General features: G+C 39.3%; 1 protein-coding gene across 7 annotated transcripts in view; it reads left to right on the forward strand.

Annotated features, from left to right (window-relative positions):
• Nucleotides 1-12,939, forward strand: part of phldb2b (pleckstrin homology-like domain, family B, member 2b) — a 38,183-nt gene continuing 25,244 nt past the window's right edge. For 3 of the 7 annotated variants that reach the window (XM_008438722.3, XM_008438723.3, XM_008438724.3), the window contains exons 1-5: nucleotides 1-443; nucleotides 5,194-5,250; nucleotides 5,408-5,531; nucleotides 6,920-7,018; nucleotides 7,286-7,369. In XM_008438722.3, the coding sequence (XP_008436944.2) occupies nucleotides 411-443; nucleotides 5,194-5,250; nucleotides 5,408-5,531; nucleotides 6,920-7,018; nucleotides 7,286-7,369 (397 nt within the window). In that variant the 5' untranslated portion in view covers nucleotides 1-410. Of the gene's footprint in view, nucleotides 444-5,193; nucleotides 5,251-5,407; nucleotides 5,532-6,919; nucleotides 7,019-7,285; nucleotides 7,370-10,098; nucleotides 10,360-12,939 lie in introns of those variants that run through there. The other 4 variants (XM_008438725.3, XM_081601944.1, XM_008438727.3 and 1 more) reach the window with 3 other exon arrangements.

Consider the following 12,939-nt stretch of genomic DNA (forward strand, 5'->3'; position numbering starts at 1 on the left):
CTTCTTCGTTCATGGCGGGTCAAGTGTAGGTCTGTTAACACCTGCACATTATACTCTCGATGTGTATGAGGGTGTAAGGAAGAGAGGAGGAGAGGAGAGACTCCCTCCCCTTGTTCCCTGTCCAACTCTGCTTCCAGCTGTTGCTGCATTCCTCTACACGTCGCAGTCGGCTCAGGCCGCCGGCCTCTTTTTGTTTTTTTCCCCCAAAAACTTTTGCGTCAGTTTGTCACTGGCACCGGCGCGCGCGGATGCGACAGTGGATTATAGCGTTGGATATATAGAGTCGTACAACTTGTTCGTGTCAGTAATGTGTGTGGCTACTGCCAAGAGTATTACGACGACTAAAGGAGCAAGAAGATTAACATTTGGAAGAGCACGAGATCTTGGACTGATCGGTCCGCTTCTGCGCGATGACTGAAGTGGCCAATTGCGTGTCTGTAATGGTAAGAATGTACATAAAAAGAGATTTTGTAATATCACAAATTGTAAGAATTAGAAGCAGATAATTTTTTTTCAAATCTCACCTATTATATCGCTATTATTGTTATTATTATTATTCCCTGGCTCAAAACAGGTCATTCAAAAGTAAAGTCTGTTTCTCTTAACGATAATTAAGGAATGACTTCTCAAAATTTAAGGATGAAAATATAAAAGAAAGGAAAGTAAAAAAAAAGAAGAAAAGCGCGCTACAGTAAATTACGTCAAAATGGGTATTAAATACTCCTAACTTTTTGTTTCCAAAACAATAAAAAAAAGCAAGATTTCATAACTCAGTTCTCCCTGTGGGTACGATTACTGTTCACTTGGTCTGATTTCTTCAAGTAAATGTGGAAGAACATTTCCACGCCATTAAACAGTTTGGATTTGAACGGTGTACCCTGTAAACATGAATTAACAAATTAGTAAAATATGAAAGCAGTAAATAGTGTTAAAGGAGCATTTGTGCAGATATGTGTGCCATGCTGCACTTTTGATCCTTAATGGAAACATGTTTTAATGTCCATATGAATTATCTGTGTATTTGGTTAAAATTGAGAAACCACATCAAACCAGTCAATATTAAAACTAATGCTATCTTAACTGGTTCCTGTGCGTAACATGGATGTTAGAAATAAATTCTGCATTGTCATACGAGGAAGGCGTGGAAATCACAGTCTATATAGTGTTTGTTTCTGTGCTTAATGTCTGTCATTTGAAGGAGTTTAAAGAAAATGGTGCACAATGGTGCTGCATGCGGTCAGACTAAGGCACTTGAAACTTTCTGTGTTAAAACCGTGTTCACATTCTGTTATTTTTCTAGCTTGGGGTGACTTCTACGTAACCAATGTTTCTTTGGAGGTGACCTCCCCTCAAAACCTTGAAGTATATTGCAGATTTTTTTTTTTCCACCTCTGTCCTTCCTTGTCTCTTGGTCATTTCCTGCCCCTTTGGAAAGCAAACATCACTTGATCCTCTGCATATGGCAGAAGAAGTCATCTGGGCTTTTCTGCGGGCCACGCACACACAGTCAAGTTAGATTTCCTCCACCTTTCAGTCAGCTGCAACAACAATGTAAATAGTTTCCACCGTGACTTGACTTTCCTGTAAGAATCTTGGACTTTTCCCAATGACACAAGGAGTGTGAGAGAGTTTGAGTTTTTTTTTTCTTCTAGCAGGTCAGATTGACAAAAAACACACACTGTAGGTATATTTCACGTACATACACACACACACACACACACACACGGGGATTGGGGAGGTTGAGACATACAGAGGAGGAACGTAATCATATTAAGGCCAATGAGTTGCTGAATGTGAGGCACACTGAGACCGACTCCATATTAACCAGCATCACTGATACAATGCAGGCTTTGTCAGGTGGGAGGAGAGGGTAATGTTGGAATGCATGGGAAGGGGGCTTTATAAAATACAGAAAATGCGTAATAAGAAAGACAGAGCGTCCAGTGCACAAATCAAGAGGGAATCTTTTTTTTTCTTTTAATAATACACAAGTTATATGAATTTTAATGGAAACATTGCTTTGAAAGCCAATCAAAGTTGACAACTTTAAAAAACGACATGATCCATCCATCCATCCATCCATCCATCCATCCATCCATCCATCCATCCATCCATCCATCCATCCAGCCTATGGCCATGTCAAGCCATCCTTCAGGAAGAAAACAACATTTCTTGACACTTATATCAGGGTTCCTGTTCTTGAACTGGACCTCATAACACAGATTTTGATCTTAAACAGTAGAATCCATGTGATGAATTAAAATACATTTTTATAAGCGACATCAAACTACAGTCAGTTTTATAATATGAAACAGTATTATACAATTTTATATGATAAAACTCTACAATGTAATATAACTGTTACTGAACTATGCTGAGAAAACATCAACATTTTTTCATATGTTGAAACAAATTGCAATTTCTTTGTCGGTATACAATTAGTGCTGAGGATGATGATCATTAATGAAAAGCAAAAGGCTGAGCTGCTGAGACAGAAAGCTAAATGATGCTAATACTCTTTTAGAAGTCTTATGCATTCATATTTTTCCTCCCCTTTCACTTTCTCTTCTTTTTATTGGTCTAGATTTCTCTGTCTTCGTCTGAAATTCTCTCTCCAGATGCAGGGCAAGCAGCACGTTTCAGACTCAGCCGTTTCACAGATGGCATCAAAGAGGTTTTTTTAAGACAACTGTGGCTATACGAAGTTAATTCGTCAAGTCACGGTGGAAACTATTTACAAGGTTCTAACTCAAAAATGCAGAACACCATGCAAAATCATGTTTTAGCTTATCTTTGTAGGTCAGCCGTGATGTTTCGGTAAGATGGTGCAAAAAAAAAAAAAAAAAACTGTAGATATCCAAAAAGGGGGCTTGACACAGCTCGCTGCTTTGCTTTAACCAAGGCCAACAAAGCCACAGGCTTGTCGTGACCCGTCCTGGAAGGCGTTCACCTGGAGAAAAAAGGTGATTATGGGCTGCAGGGGGACTAATAACGAGGAAGAACAAAAGAATAAAGTGGTGCTTTTTTTGCAAAAGAGAGAGAGAAGGTGGAGCTAAGAAGCTGTGGCAGACAGAGAGGAAAATGTATTCTAACATTCTCCTTCAGGATTAAAGAAATCCTTTTGTTCCTTGCTTGACTCTGAAGTATTTTTTCTTCAAATAATGTTGCCATAACAAATGGCAGATTTGCTTTGTCTCCACCAATGGAAAAAAAAAAAAAAAGAAAGTCACAGGAATGCTCAGCCCGTATCTACACGAAAGAAGATAAAGAGCTCATATATGGGTTTATTTGTGGATGTTTGTGCACAGATGGAGGTTACGAGGGTAGCTGCAGGCACGGCCGTGTCCGTGAGACAGGGGGAATTGTCGGAGGTAGCGAGGGTGTCAAAGCAGCAAAGGAAACGTCCTCAGAAAGGAAGCTGCGGCTGAATTAGAGGAAGCCGTGCAGGGCAGTGCTCCATTTGCTTTCCCCTTTGTAACAAGTTGGAGGAAAGAATGGGAAAAGACAGGAAGCGAGATTCAAAACGACAGGAGGAGAAGAGAGCATGGTTCGGCAAAAGCACAGAACAGACAGGAGGATGATATCGACACAAGGCACCGACTTTGGGGAAACACAGATGAGGACATGACACAGTTTAAAAACCAAAAGGAAGGAAAAGAACTGAAAAAAAAACCCAATACAGTTAGTTGTTATGAAAGCTATTTCAGGTGGCTATTTTAGGCTATTAAAAGATTAGGTTGAGGACAGTACAACAGAGGAAACGGTCTGAGGTGTAAAACACAGAGTGGTTCTGGCGGTTCCCTGCTGCAACCGTTGCCGCTTTGGGGAGCAGTATTTCATATTTTAGGTTTTTATGTGTGGGCACACAAATAGTGGCAAGCTTTCTTTTTCTCTCTCTCGCTTTGCTGAATTGTAGGGTAGTTCACAGGAACTCCTTGGCACACGATCTGAGGATGTTTACAAAAAACATCCACTGCCACACTTCTGATTTCTCTCCCTCTCATCTTCCTCTCTGCCTCTTTTCCTCTTCAAAGTTTGCCATTCTCTTGCTTTCATGGCTGACTGATTTAAGATTTTTCATTTATTTTTGCATTTCACCTCCTGTTATTAGACATTGTGCCTTTCTGTTTGGAGCTGGCTTTTAATTTGCACATTTGCGCAACATAACAGTTCAAATGAGGCAAAAATATCGTCGTGAGTTACTGCCAGCAAGCAAAGATATGGTCTTGACATTTTCCGTTGTGGTTTTGCCTTTATTAGAAAGTGCCTTAACGGTCCAGTTTAGGTAAGAGCATGTTCACGTTAGAATGGTCCAGTTAAAGTCCCAGCAAAATCTGAAATTTGATTGTCACAGTTGCTCTTCGTTCAAGCTTTTGCAGACAATAATTTGCAACTGAATGTGTGTAAAGCAGGAAGAAACATAAAACCAAAGAAACGTACAACTGTTATCGTGGTGAAAGGAGGTTCTGTAAAAAGCAAGAGAAAAAAAAATGTGATATTGAAAACAAATGCACACCACACTTTCCAGATGTTAAATTGTATGTTGTTGTGAACATTTGGGAACATAATGTTTTATCATGATGAAAAGGAGAAATGTTCCTGTGGTATAAAGCACTGCAAGCTAAATTAATGTCTGCTGTGATGAGAGTTAATTCTCCAGGGGAAAAAATGAATTGGGTCAGTGACGGGCAATACAAATAAAAAAGTAATTCACCTCATTAGGGAGTCAGACAATTCCATTGTTTGTGACATTCTGTTTTAATTTAGATAATCAATGAAGGAATGTGAAACACCCATCACTGTTAAAGCTGCTTTAAGAATCTGGTGTAGTTAAAAGCACACCAGTTTTATTCTCAAATAGAGAAATAAGTGCCAAATAAGAATTTGTTTGGTTTTGATGACATGTTCTAAGACAAAGGCAACTAAAAACAAAAGTTATTATTTGGACTCATGTAAGATTTGAATAGTTTGCATGCTAGAAACCTTTGATTTTTACTGTGCTTGCATTCTCTCATAAATAACATCCCCAATTTCTCTCCTAAAGAGAACTGCATTAGCTGTTAGTTCTTAGTGGGATTGTCTGTGAGTATGTTGGTTTTGTAGTGGGCTGGCAGCCTACCAATCTTCTCATCCATAATGCCTCAAGAACTTCTAATCTCTTTCACAGAACATTGTGTTTGTATGTCCTTTCAGGAAGCCGAGATGATGTTTAAGCCAGAGTCGGATCAGATGTGTTCGCCAGAACCCAAGGTGAAATAAAACTCTCCCACAAACACGTGCTATCAGTGACACGATTGAATTTATTTTGCAGACAACGAATAGCCACCAAGAATCAGCTTTCACGTTGTGTTGTTACTTCCCTAAAATGCAATAAGTACAACTGGTTATTCCCCATTAATCCTCGCAGTCTCCACCCTTGGACCTGATAGACACGGGGAAAGGCCTGAAGGTTCAGACTGCGACGCCTCATCTGGTTAGCCTGGGCAGTGGGAGACTAAGTGTGGCTATCACCCTGCTGCCACTAAAAGAAGGTAACATGCATCACTAAAAGACAAAAAAAAAAAAAGCTTGGGATTACCAGGTTATATTTAAGCTGTTTATCTTCACTTACATCTCTAATCTACAGGATGCAGACCATTAAATCTTCTAATGTATTCTCACCTGCCATGCAAAGCTTTGACATGGAGCCGGGAGTGAAACCAGATGCCCTCTAATCTGTCTTTGCTTACGTTTGCTAAACTCCTACAACTCTCAGTATCTGCTCCATGGTTGCAGTGACAAAGAAGCTGAAATAAACGTGGAATGCTAGGAATACATGCTCTATATAAAAAGCAGCAATAAAATATTTATACAGGTGTCGGTTACAATCCCAAGCTTCAATGTGCGCTATTGAGATTTAAAGCTAGGCCGACATAAAACAGTGTGCCATTTTAATCGTAAGTAGTTTTCAAAAATTCCCTGAGTAAAAATCTGAAAAATCTGATCATATTAATTTATCCCTCTGAGTCAATACTTTTCGAAAACCACTGTTCTCTGACATTACACCTGCAAATCTCTTAGGGTTTATCACTAACATAGTCTATCAAAAATCACAATAAAGTACAAAGATTTTGAATATGTCACAAAACTTGTAAAAGTGTGTACAAATACTTTTGCCAGGCACTATAGAAAGTTTCCTCTATCTCTCTGATTGGGGTTTGTTTACCAAAGCCTTTTTTTTTTTAGTTCGTTTCATTTTGTCATAGGAAGAGAATATGACTAGATGTTTTTCTCTGCACAGTTTTATGAGAAGTGTAAATCTATAGATCTAACAGCATTACAAGAAAATGTGTTTTCAATTTGTTTGTTTATGTGCAGAATGTTCTTTTATATTCAGATAGCATTGTATAACAAACAGTTCTGCACGTGTGTGTTAATTATCCTGCTAAAATGTATTCTCCCATAAAGCTGGTTTCCTCTTTGGTATTCTAGATGGTTGCCAAAAAAAAGTGATAGTGAAGTGGTCCAAGTAGGATGTAATACAACATGAGAGGGATGCTTGTACTGCTGATGATTGTTTAATAGCCTCTGGATATTACAAGGAATGCTAATGCAAACTGACTCACAGATAGTTAATACAAAACGATCATAAGAAGTATGATGACTCTAACGCACATAAAGCTTTTTACAGAGTAATTTCACACAAGGTTTTTGTACAAAGTGAAAACATTTGCCCTGCAGTTTTTTGCTTTTATTATTATAATTTTTTTAAATTCTGTATCACAAGTAAACCCACAACTGGCCATCATTTCCATTTTGACTTGAACAGATGATGTGCAAGAGGACTCAGTTTAAACCTATGTAGGCATGTATGTCGTTAACTCAAACTGTTTGCATTTCTGCTAAACTAGTAATCATTTGTCATTGGTTTGCGTCGCAGGGGTGACACGTATAGGCCGAGAAGACGCTCCCGTCCGTCAGGACATTACGATTGAAGGGCCTGGCATTGAGGCAGAGCACTGTCATATCATCAATGAAGGTTGGCGTCAGTTCACCTTAATATAACGGCTTAAAGTGGCAAGCGATTGTATGAATGTTTATAACATACCATGTGCGTTGATCAGTAGTTTCTTATAGTTTAGTCTAGATTAGTTGGACCTGGATGCTAAAGTTAACGGTTAGAGTTAGCGGTTTGGACAGAACATTTCAAAAACCCAAAACTACCCCCTTTCATGATTTGTCCTACATTGTGTTTTTACTTGTTCTCTACTTGTCAGTAACACTTGCTTGATAATTGTTACAACAGGAGGTGTGGTGACCCTTGACCCCTGTGGTCATCTATGCAGTCTGGATGGAGTCCAGGTCACCGTCCCCACACCACTTACTCAGGGTAAGGTGTACACATTCATGTGCACATTATTATTAAACATTCCCCTTGCTTGCACACAGAAGAAGCAAGCCTTTTTTGGGGGGCGAAAATGCTTAAAATATTGCCCCCTACTGGTTAAATTTAGTACATAACTTAGAAGGAAATTCACTTCATTGGTTTGTGTTCAAGCTTTAAGTATTTCATAACTTCTGTATGTGTGTATGTGTTTGTCTGCAAAAAAAAAGAGAAAAAAAGAAGAGGGTAGTTTGTGGTTTAGTAGGCTTGCATTCCTCACTGTGTATGAGTCACATGGGCAACTGCTGACGTTATGTAGTGAAACAAACGGGTGTGCAGTGTTTTAGTGTGCGCAGAAAGATTCTCCTGGTTGTGTCTGCGTTTAACATGTGATGCATGTGTAATGGAGGCTGGAAGTGCATGTGTGGGGGGTGTATACCTCTGGTTTGGTTTAATTCACAGTGGTTTGGAGCAGCAAGGTTCTATAATAATGAGTCACTGCTTCCAGAAGCTGCAATAGCACACATAAGTCTTCACATTCTGTCATTGTGGACTGCAGAAGGGAGTCAGAGAAACACTGAAACATTCTCACAATTCCTTCTGAGAGTTCTTAACTTCCATTGCTTTTCGCCACGACCCTTGAGCACGTCTCTGTTTTCTGAGAACTACCATCCTGATCGATTCATCCGTTGCCCGTCTACCCTATCTGCTCTTTTCCCTTATCCAGTTTCTCAGAATTTTCTCTCCCGCAGAGTATTCCCTTTTTTCCTGAAAGTGTGCGCTCCTTGAAACGCTGCTGTTTTCCACTTCTGTTTCACGTAAGTCGCAGCACCGCGACTTGTCTCTCCTTTCCACTTACCTTTTTCAGACCTCCTCGTTGTGCTCTGTCAGGCCTAGCCAATTCAAGTTAAATATTGACAGGCCTATTTGTCTTTGCGGTGAGTCTTGCTGATTCAAATATTGACATCGCCTCAGAGTATGCGCAGACACAAGCCCAGGGTGCTGTGGGGTAATGGGGGGAGGAGTGAGTGACTCTAAAGGGGAGGGGGCAAAAAAGAAATTCAAAAATACTTTACTAAATACTAAATGTTCAAACTCATTTAATTAAAGAGTTGAGGTTGATGGTGACGGCTTTGGTGAGATTGCAGTAAGAGGAAAAGGGAATGTCTGGAAAAAATATGGAGAGCCTCAGAAGAGGTGCATACTTCGGGAACATCCTCTGGCTTCTCATCTCTGGGCTGAGAAACACCAACCAAAGGCTCATCAAAAATACACACGAGGGAGGCCTGGAGCCAATTAACTATGTTTAGGAAATGATCTGTTTTGGATTCTGGAATTTGGCGCTTGACCTGGAATCACATAAGCATCACTGGTAAGTCATTGGAACAGCTGGAAGGCACTTCCGATACATACAGCCCATTTAAGGAAACGATGGCAATCAAGCCGTTTGCAAAAGTATCAAATTATCCATTCGTTTTCCATAGACATGATGGGTTTGTGAGGGATCTGGTGCATTTCTTCAGCATTGGAGATGGAGTATGCCCTGAATAGATAGTCTGTCCCTCATTGGGAAACACAAAGACAAACCACCATGAATGCACACACCCTTAAGGGTAATTTAGGCCACAATAAACTTAGCGTGCATGGTTTTGGATAGTAAGGGGACATTAGAACCATGTTACAAGAACATGCAAGAAAGAGCCTGTAACAGGATTTGAGCCCAGTACTTTCGTATGGAGTGGCGACAGTGCATGTCTAACAACCATGACTGTGAAGCATATAGTCTACATATGTCACATATGAATATTGCTGAAAAAAAAATCTCTATGATTATTGTTCAGATTTCTATGCAGTCTGAAAAACTCTAGAATTTGATGTAAGCATTTAGTATGGTCTGGAGAGACATGGGAAAAAAGAGAAGAGACTTTATTTCATTGTTGCCTAAAAAGTTAGCATCTATCATGTACATTAATACCTTAAAATAAGCTAAAAAAAAAACAAGAAAAAAAGAGAATAACCCTGAAGATCCGCGTGTGGAAAAGCATATATCTTTGTCATGAAAAAATGTGTTTGGACTCTGTAACATACACGGGGCACAAAAAAAAAGAAAGAGAAAGAAAGAAACTCAACTTCACATTACTCATTCAAATCAAGGCTGCTCCACCAGCTGCTCCACTTTCGCCCTTAATGTCTTACAGCCATCCCTCATAAAAGCACTAAAACAAAGCAACGAGAGCAGACTTAGACTGAGTGTCCTCTAAAATGTAAATGATTTCGCTGCATTGTTTCCATCTTCTAACTTCTACATAAACCGCAAGCTTGTTTTGAGCACCTGGTATAAACCTTATCTTTGTCATCTTTGAAACATTTTAGAAGCCCGAAATGAGAAGACAGTTGAACGCATTAGCATGTTTGGCGCTACACTTGTCCAGTGGATTTAAAAAAGCTGAATAGAAATAGGTAGGGAGACAAAGAAAGTTGAGGGGGCGTCCTCCACATACCTCACCGTTGTACCGTCTTTGAACGTACCATCTACACACCGGGGTTGACTACATACCACGCTTTTATTGCGCACCTTATAAACTTCCATGCGTATTTTGTCTTCTCGGTGACCTGATAAAAACAAATGTATTTTTATTTATTTTTGTTTTATTTTGCCTACTTTTAAAGTTACTTCTCCAATGGCAACCAGGGATCCCCAAACCCCTCCCCCTTTTTTTATAGTGAAAGTTGGTACAGTCCCCGGGCTGAGGCTGGTGGATGGTAAATCACTGAACTTTCTCCGACACGGAGTCAGGACGGCTGGGGAGGCGTTTCATCACTGAGCAGGGAAACAAACAGCAGCTCCCAGATTTATAACGAGCTTTTATTTCAGCTTTTACTTACAGAAGAGGTTCAGTAAAAACGGGGGTCTCTATAAAACCTCTTGAGAAAAAGAGAGAGGAAAAACAATACTTGTTGTAATCGCCGAGCGTTTACTGAATGGGACTCACAAGGTTAGTAACGAATTTATTAGCTACAAAGTTGCATTTACAGCTGCGTCATTTGTTTCCAATTTCCTTCATTTTAGTAAAATGTATCTCTTTGTATATTTCAGAATGAATTGTGTTTATTTATGCTATTTTTTTTTTCTTCTGTCTAGTTGGACATAAATTACCATTATTATTTCGACGTATTAAGTGATTTTATCAAGAATTTAAAATAGTATTAGCTTCCTATAGTCTGCCATAGTGGTAGGTCCTCTACTTTTTTGTGCATATGTGTTAAATGTAATCTGTATGACTTTATTAAGCTTCCTTTTGGTTTGGTTATCTCTCTGTCTCTTTGTCTGGTAGGTCTCAAGACAGCTGGGTTTGTTATAATCTGATTTTGCTATTTTTTTTCTTTTCTTTTTGCCAGGATTACTTGTGATTGCGATCAAGCTAAAAACTTTGCGAAATACCCTTAATTAAATAGTAAGTAACTAGTTGCAGATTTATTTGGAGGTGTAAATCACTGCTGCTGCAGAGAGAAAGCAAAGCCACATAGTGTTGAAAGTCTCAGTCAGATTCCAGCTGTATTGTTTCACAATCTGTTGCGCTACATGCACTCTCTAATTGAATAAAACATTTATGTGCGGACTGTGGAGGAATAAATAAGCTTGTTAACTCTCAGGTGAGGGGTGAGCAAACAAAAGAGTACTAGCCTTATGGTAATGAAGCCAGCCACAGCCACGGTCATGTTACCTGACACCTGGTCACAAAACCTGTGAGGTTATTGTTATTGCAGGTTTCTGTCCACTGCTTGCCATTTGCACTTTTGAGCTGTTTTTTTTGTTTGTTTGTTTTTTTATCAGCCACAGAGACGTGTCGACCTCATCCTGTCTTTGTTTACAAGTTTTAGTCTACATTTCCGATTGAAAACAGATGGAAGATTGTTGATTTTCTTTTTGCTTTTTAGGCTTGGTGACAGTTGAATTGGTCAATGCGCCATGGGTACAATTTGAGAAGAAGCAGAGATGCTGTGTCACCTGAGCTGCGTAGAATTATAATCTTTTAACGTATCCCCTGAGAAAGATTCGTCTCCATCTTCATGGAGTTGCTTTTGATCCCCTCTGCTCCACTGAGGGTTAATGTGTGGCTTATTCTCCCACTGGGATCCTGTGTTTATGCATCATTTCATGAATGAATAAACTCCCTTCGAGATCCAAGTGATTTCTGCTGCATTCTAACCACAACTGTTTTTGAAAAGCTATATCTCCATTCAGACGAGAACTGGCAGGAATTTTCCTAACTGCACTTTGAAGTGTTTGAGTGATTACCTTGAACGTCAAAGCTGATAAAGACGGGTCACTCTAGCCTCACCGTGGCACTTGTTGGACATGGGATCTCGACGACCTGTTTATTTTTGCACCGTAGCCTAATTGTCTCAAATTGCCAAATCCTCCACTTATGTTAACCCAAACGGAGCGAGAGTTCCCCCTCCCATAACGCTGTAGATCTACATGGGAACAGAAATTGGCTCCAGACATGAAACGGCCCATACATCTGTGTCCTCAAAGACTCTGAGGTCTGACTTTGTAGATCACAGACTAAATTATCCTGTAAATGCATATACAGACAAATTTTAAGTTGTTTCTTGTTATGGAAGAAGGTCTTTGAATGCCATGTGTGTTGTGGGTAAAGCATGCTCCGACACGGGTAGCAAACTCAATTTCCTGGTTAACAAGGGAGCACGTGAATGAGATCAAATGGGTTTTATTGAGTAGAACAGTTGGAATCACTTCAACCTTTTAATTACAAGGGACTTAATTTTATTTCATTTAGGCAATTAAGGACTTACAGCGTCTTGGCAAAGTATTAATAAAACTTGAAAGGTCGCAGCCAGAAACTTCAATGTATTTTGTTGGAATTTTATGTGACAGGCCAAGTAGTGCAAAACTGGGAAGCAGAAGGTTAAGGATGTGTCGTTTTCTTGAAGTTGTACAGATAAAAAATCTGATCAGTGAGGTGTGTTTGTATTCAGCCTGTTTGAATCACCACTTTATCTCAGTGAGTTTCTTTCTACCAGATTTGCACAGACACAAACATGTTTGCTCGTCTTTACACAACAGTTTAAACTCGCTCATATTAAATGGTGTGTGTTTGTCAACGTCAATGTTAAGGTCCAGCTACAGATTCTCAGTTGGATTTTGGTCTGAACTTTGGTTAGACCATTCCAACACATAAACACGAGTGGATCTCAGTCATGTTTATGGACTGTGACCTCATGGATAAGCCTGTTCAGTAAGCAGTTAATCAATTAATCACATAGTAACTTAAAATGAACTTGATCATTTCTTTTCTGATTATTAATATTTTTTGAAGGGCAATTTTGTTTACAGAGACATCTTGATCCATTTTAGTTAAGGTTTCATTTGTGTGTGCTTTTTTATTTCCATTTTTATTTATTTTTTTTGTTTGTTTGTTTTTGGTTGTTGTGTTTTATTTTGAATGTTTAAAATGCCTTCCAGTTTCAGAGAAGTGTTCTGAACAAAATGTAAGTTCATTGCTCTTTGAGAGGGAGAACTTGCATTATTATGCCATTATCAATACATT

Source organism: Poecilia reticulata, chromosome 20, assembly GCF_904066995.2.
Source record: "Poecilia reticulata chromosome 20, P_reticulata-male-v2, whole genome shotgun sequence".
NCBI classification, from domain to species: Eukaryota; Metazoa; Chordata; class Actinopteri; order Cyprinodontiformes; family Poeciliidae; genus Poecilia; species Poecilia reticulata.